This window comes from Protobothrops mucrosquamatus, unplaced genomic scaffold (assembly GCF_001527695.2).
Source record: "Protobothrops mucrosquamatus isolate PMUCROS unplaced genomic scaffold, P.Mucros_1.0 scaffold3798, whole genome shotgun sequence".
Lineage (NCBI taxonomy): Eukaryota > Metazoa > Chordata > Lepidosauria > Squamata > Viperidae > Protobothrops > Protobothrops mucrosquamatus.
In genome coordinates, this window is record NW_015389751.1 from 45,314 (window position 1) to 51,734 (window position 6,421).

The 6,421-nt window shown below is 46.4% G+C and overlaps 1 protein-coding gene across 1 annotated transcript in view; it reads right to left on the reverse strand.

Annotated features, from left to right (window-relative positions):
• The window catches only part of NIBAN2 (niban apoptosis regulator 2), a 22,365-nt gene extending 16,884 nt beyond the window's left edge, over window positions 1-5,481 (reverse strand). Inside the window, exons 1-3 of the mRNA XM_015827566.1 lie at window positions 5,341-5,481; window positions 4,283-4,388; window positions 2,973-3,140 (exon numbers count right to left, since the gene is read on the reverse strand). Of these exons, the coding sequence (XP_015683052.1) occupies window positions 2,973-3,140; window positions 4,283-4,388; window positions 5,341-5,481 (415 nt within the window). The remainder of the gene's footprint in view (window positions 1-2,972; window positions 3,141-4,282; window positions 4,389-5,340) is intronic.
• Window positions 5,482-6,421: the final 940 nt, after the last annotated feature.

The following is a 6,421-nucleotide window of genomic DNA, read 5'->3' on the forward strand; positions in this document are numbered from 1 at the left end:
TGAATTTTCAAACAGACCTTCCTCTCCTGGAATTTGAGGAGATTCTCCTGGAATCTCCTGGAATGAAAGGAGAAATTCCCGTGACAGTGAAAACAATCAGTGGAATGCCTTCCCTCTAGAAGTTGTTTTTTTGGTCCATCCCTGGAGGTTTTTAAGAAGAGATTGGACAGACATTTGTCCGGGATGGTATAAGGTCTTCTGCTTGAGTAGGGGGTTGGACTGGAAGACCTCCATGGACCCTCCCAACTCTGCTATTCTATAATCCCAGATCAATTAATGGGTGGAATGGCTTCCATCCAGAAGCTGTGGGGTGCTCCATCACTGGAGGATTTTAAGAAGAGATTGGACAGACACTTGTCCGAAGTGATGTCAGGTCGTCTGCTTGGACTTTAGAACACCTCCAGGATCCCTTCCCACTCTGTTACTCCTTCCATCTTTCCCAACATCAGGGTCTTTTCCGAGGAGTCCTCTTCTCATTTGGCGGACAATGTATTTGAGCTTCAGCTTCAGTCTCAGTCCTTCCAAAGGACAGTCAGAGGTGATTTTGTTTGGACTGGACTGATCTGATCTCCTTGCAGTCCAAGGGATTCTCAAGATGTTGAGGCTTTGGGGAAAAGTGCAAAGAAGAGCAACTAAGACGATTAAAGGCCTGGACACTAAAACATATGAAGAACGGATGCAGGATTTGGGAAAAGAAGGACTGGGGGTGACATGATAGCAGTATTCCAGTATTTGAGAGTCTGCCACAAAGAGGAGGGGGTCAATTTATTCTCCAAAGCAGCAGAAGGCAGGACAAGAAGCAACGGATGGAATCTAATCAAGGAGAGAAGCAACCTGGAATTAAGGAGAAACTTCATAACAGTGAGAACAATTAACCAGTGGAACAGCTTGCCTCCAGAAGTCGTGGGCGCTCCATCACGGGAGGTTTTTAAGAAGAGGCTGGACAGCCAATTGTCTCAAATGGCATAGGGTCTCCTGCTTGAGCAAGGGGCTGGGCTAGAAGACCTCCAAGGCCCCTTCCAGCTCTATTCTGCGTCTGGAGTCTTCTCCAAGACCAAATTTTACCTCTCCAAAATTCCAGAGGGAGGTGGGGGGGGGAGAGAGAGAAAGAGGAGAACAGGGCAGTTATTGTGAGGTGGGTGGACAGGTTCTGCCCGGCTTGTAGATTTCTGCTTAAGCAGCGAGAGGAGAATGATGGATCGTTTTTTTTACTGGCAGAGCTGTTTTTAGAGACTGCTCCTCCCGCACAGTGCATTCCGCAGAGGCCCCGAGTGCAGGAAACCTGCCAAGCAGAGCAGGATGGGTGGAGCTCATGGGATGCAAAATGCCACCTTCTGCCAACTCAGCTTCACCCTGGGCAGGGCCAGGTTCCCAAAGAGGCGTGCAGGGACCTTGAGAGGCTCAACCTATTCTACAAAACAGCTGAAGGTAGAAGCAATAGATGGTAGAAGGTAGAAGCAATAGATGGAAACTAATCAAGGAGAGAACAGCAACCTAGAACTAAGGAGAAGCGAGAACAATTAACCAGTAGTGTAGTCCGGGGCTTTTCAACCTTTTCACCCATTGTACCACTTTTAGGATATGGCAATATCCGAGTACCACCAGTCGTCTAGCAAAGTGTCAAAAACTTGATGACCCAAAAAAAAAAAAAAGGAAAAAAGTGATAAAGTACAGGTAGTCCTCGACTTACAACAGTTCACTTAGTGACTGTTCAAAGTTACAATGGCACTGAAAAAAGTTCCCAAGCCACAGCCGAGCAAGATACCTGCCTGCCCACCTGGCGGCGCTCTTCCCCATCTGAGGTTTTCATTGTTGTGAACATTTCTGCTGAGGATTGGCAGTGGGGGTGGGGTGGGGGGGTGTTTGGTTTTTATTCCCCCTCCGTCTGCTGGGTGGTTGCACCAGGTTTTGGTCACTTCACATGACCCTGGGACACTGTGACCGTCATAAATATGAATCAGTTGCCAAGCATCTGAATGTAAATCACAAGACCCTGGAGAGGCTGCAACATTCCAGCTGATCGGCGCTTCTTCTGGGCTCAGCGGAAGCGCCAGGATCAGCGCCGAGCTCCAGCTGGATCCTGGCGCTGATCCTGGCACTTCCACTGAGCCCTGACAGCCCTGCAGCTCCAGCCGTCTCTCGCTCAGGCTTGTGTGGTGCTGCCACCGGTTCAGCTCATTCCCCTCCCCTGCTACCACTTTTCTAGGATAGTCGCGTACCACCTGCCAGGTGCCAATGTACCACAGGTGGTACCCGTACCACTGGTTGAAAAGCCCTGGTGTAGTGCAATGGTTAGGGTGGTGTCCTCAGAGTGAGAAAACTCATCGCTTGACCATCACATTTACTGAATGCCCACCTGTCCATTACGGGGGTTGTTTAAGTTTGGTTTAGTGCAACCAGCAAACCCACCCATTAAACCAGGGGGGCCTTCAAACCTGGCCCTTTTGTGACTTGTGGACTTCAACTACCAGAATTCCTTCAGATTCATTTAAGACAGAGGTCTTCAAACTTGGCCCTTGTGTGACTTGTGGACTTCAACTCCCAGAATTCCTCAGCCAGGCATGCCTGGCTGAGGAATCCTGGAAGTTGAAGTCCACAAGTCATAAAAAGGGCCAGGTTTGAAGACCCCCTGCATTAAACCATCTTTAAAAACGCTGGCTTGGAGAGATGTGTAAACGTAGCCGTTTACTCACACCTTCGGTCTGATCTCCCTTGAGGGTGTACTTGGAATAGGAAGGACATCCTTAGGGGGAAACGAGGGGCGATATTGCTACGAACAACGCAACAGACAAGTCTAGGGCTGTGCTCAGAATGTAGACTGCTGAAAAACTCAAGTTCTGCTTCCATGTCAAATCAGAGGAAGAGGTCTGCTTCTTACGGCCGCCCAAAATCAGACTGGCAAAGCAAAGGAAGACCTATCCTTCAGAAGGAGGAGAGAAACACCCACCCACACATGTGTTCTTTAAGCTTACCGTTGTTGCAGTGGCGCACACAATCTTGAAAAATGGCCTGCCACTTCTCCTGCTCCTTGCCGGTCATCACACAAAAGTAATAATGGCGGGCGTAAGGATGCCAAAGGATGATGGGGAACTGAGTGGGACACTTGATGATGGCAGCGTTGCTTGACTTGGATGCAGGACCTGGAAAGGGAAACGACGAGACGGACACGCAATGAACAACTGGCGGCCCCCAACTTGAGCACAGCAAAGCCCGAGTGTGATGCTTGCACAACAGGAGATCCCTATGTTCCTGTTTGATGTGATCGGAATCAGGCACACGTGTCAGACAGATGGGGCCGAACACCAATTTAAAAATTTTTTCCCAGAGACTTGGGAGCAAAAACTAAGAAGCAAACACATCTGGCAGGATCTAGGACTCAAACAAGGCAGGAGTCTCTCTTTCCAGCAGATGTTTGTCCTGCCTAGGCTGAAGGACGAGTCCTTGAAGCTGTGGACAAGGCTAGGAGGAGGAGATAACTTCAAAGATCTTTCCTAACTGCCACGATCCTCTGAGCCACCTTCCCAGGTCAAATCTCCCAGCTCAGCTGAGAAAGAATTATCTTTCTTGTGTTTGCTTCCTTCTCACAAGGAGTTTGGCTGGCAGCCTTGATCGTTTCCCTAGCGGACCTCTCAGCTGCTCGGAGGGCCACTTGAGAAGAGAGTTTTATTTACTGACCATCCTTGACAGATCCTTCGGCCAGGCCCTAAAGTGGCCTCCAGATAACCCAAGTTAAAACCATTCCCCTTCAAGTTGGTAGCAAAGAGGCAGGAATTGTGCCAACCTTTCCAAAGAGGTTCCACCAAACCCTTGGGCTTCACCTCCTGGTTTGAAAGAGGGGTCCAAGAGGCCATCTAGGTCAAAATTGAATAGCCCTCTCTCAACAGAGGGGGAAGGGATACGTCGTCATCTACCTCCAGTCTACAACACGGTCCTTTCAGCAGCTCCACACCCATTTGCACCACTCAGGTGGCCCTGAGGACACAGATAAACCTCCAAGTGGCCTCAACGACTCTCTAAAAGAAGGCAAATGACCAGCTGTCTGCAAGGAGTATAAATCCTTCCATTCCCCACCATCCAATCAGAGCTGAAGAAGCTCCTTGGATGAGAAGCGAGACATCTTCAAAGAAAAACAAAGGAAGTCCAGTTGCCTCCTGAAAAAGCACCGTTGGGACAACCATGACCTGGATGACTGAGAGTCTAAACTGCAAATCAGGCTATTTGTTAAATATTAAGTGTCCTGTGTCCAGGGAGGACCAGCTGAAATACACAAAGTAGAACTTACCTGTTAAGTTACTGCTGAGCAATTCCAAATATTGATCCAGGGAGGTGAGGACCTTGTAGCCAGCACTGTTGACGAGGATTCGGGGTTGTAAACCCCTTTCATAGGCCTGGAGATGGGAACACATCAACCTATCATTTTCATGTGGTCAAACATTCTTGCCCCTAAAGCTATCATACTGATGGCCTCCCTAGAGCTAACCTACTTTACGGAACCTTGTCAAGATGTTCAAAACAAGTATGTCCAAAACAGCCTACTAATTTCCAGGCTGCGGGAGAATTCCTTTTCAAGTCTTCATTTTTCAGTGGCTTTGGCAAGTTTCCAATACTTCCCAGTTATGGATCTCTTCAGTCTATCATAGCCTCCCGAGTAGCTCCAGCAGCATCATAAAAATAATAATAATAATAAATATTTCCCCTGAGGTCTTCTCTTGGAACTGAATGACAGTCTGCAAATTGAAGAAGCTACAGATGGCCGGAGAGAGGACTGTACACAGAAAAGATCCTTAAAGACTATCTTGGTCCTTTGGGAAGAAACAAGCTCAACCTCATCTGATCCTTGAGATCTTCACATCTGCTTTTTTTTCCCCTCTTTTTTTTTTTTTAAAAAGAATCTCCTCCATGATTGAGAAAAAGAGAGAAAGAAGGACCGAACTAACATTGATTAATCAAAATCTAGGGAGTCTGGTCCCATCTGATGATCTACTAGCTGGCCAAGTGAAGAATTTCTTCCTAGAGGACCTCGTTTGGGGCAGAAGGGTCTTTTGATGTGGCCATCCCTGAAGCTGCTTTGAAAGACCATCTCTCGTGCTGCTTCGGTCCCAATCAAGAGCTTCTTCGATTCTGATCCTTGAAAACCTCAGAACTGAAGAAGCTTCTTGGGTGAGAAGCGAAATGTTTTCAAGGAAAAAAGACCCGAGAAAGTCCAATTGCCTTTCGGAAAGCATCTTTGGCACAACCATGACCTGGATGATAGAGAATCTCTGTAGACGGTTGGTTTTTCTCCTTCTCCACCCACCAAGCAGCCCAAGCTAGCCTTGGTGAAGCCATCCAGAACCTTACCAGTTTGTTCTCGTAGAGCACCACCCCATAATTGAGGGGTACAACGCTGAAACGGTTCCTCCACTTCTTGTTTTCCTCTATGTACTGGAAGAGATTGCCGGAGAAGATAATCCGGTCCTCCAGAGGTACCTGAAGATACATAGGGAAGGAGAAAGGAAGGAACACCATGAGCTGAAGAAGACCTTCTGTGGACACTTTTGAATGGCTTTGGGTGACCTTGGCACATCACAGCTAAGTCCTTGATTTCTGAACATTAGTTTCAATGAATGGGTCCTTGGTGCTCTCTGAACTTGCTTGTTTTCTTGCAGACGTTTCATGACCCAACTAGGGAACACCATCAGTGCTATGGTAGGAAGAAGTGCGGTTTGCTGTCGGTTTATAGGAAAAACTGAATAGAATAGAATAGAATAGAATAGAATAGAATAGAATAGAATAGAATAGATTTAGCATATAAGATATAGAATAGAAATAGAATAGAATAGAATAGAATAGAATAGAATAGAATAGAATAGAAGAGAATTAAGGAATAGAAGAGAATAGAAGAGAAGAGAATAGAATAGAATAGAATAGAATAGAATATAGAATAGAATATAGAATAGAATATAGAATAGAATAGAATAGAAAATATAGAATACAATAGAAGATAGAATAGAATAGAATAGAATAGAAGCTGGAAGGGACCTTGGAGGTCTTCTAGTCCAGCCCCCTGGTTGCAGCATCCTGTGGCTCTGTTTGCGATGGCTTCTGACAAGCAAAGTCAATGAGGAAGTCAGCAGGCACGGTCACAAGTCACTTGATGTCTCAGTTAATGATTATATTGCTTAGTTACAAATTTTCTGGTTCCTACCGTGGTCCTAGAGAGGCTTATACACAGGTGGGGATTGCTTCCCGGTGCACTTCAAAAAAAAAAAAAAGAGTTGACTTTTTGATGCCTTTTGTTAATGTCCCCTATTTATTTGGGGTTTGGTTTATTTTAAGGGGAATCTACATTTTTTAGGTATCAGCCTTTGCCAAGCGGTATACAGACTGTTTGAAACGCTCTCCTATTGATGCAAGCAAAGAAATCCAGACAGTCACTTCC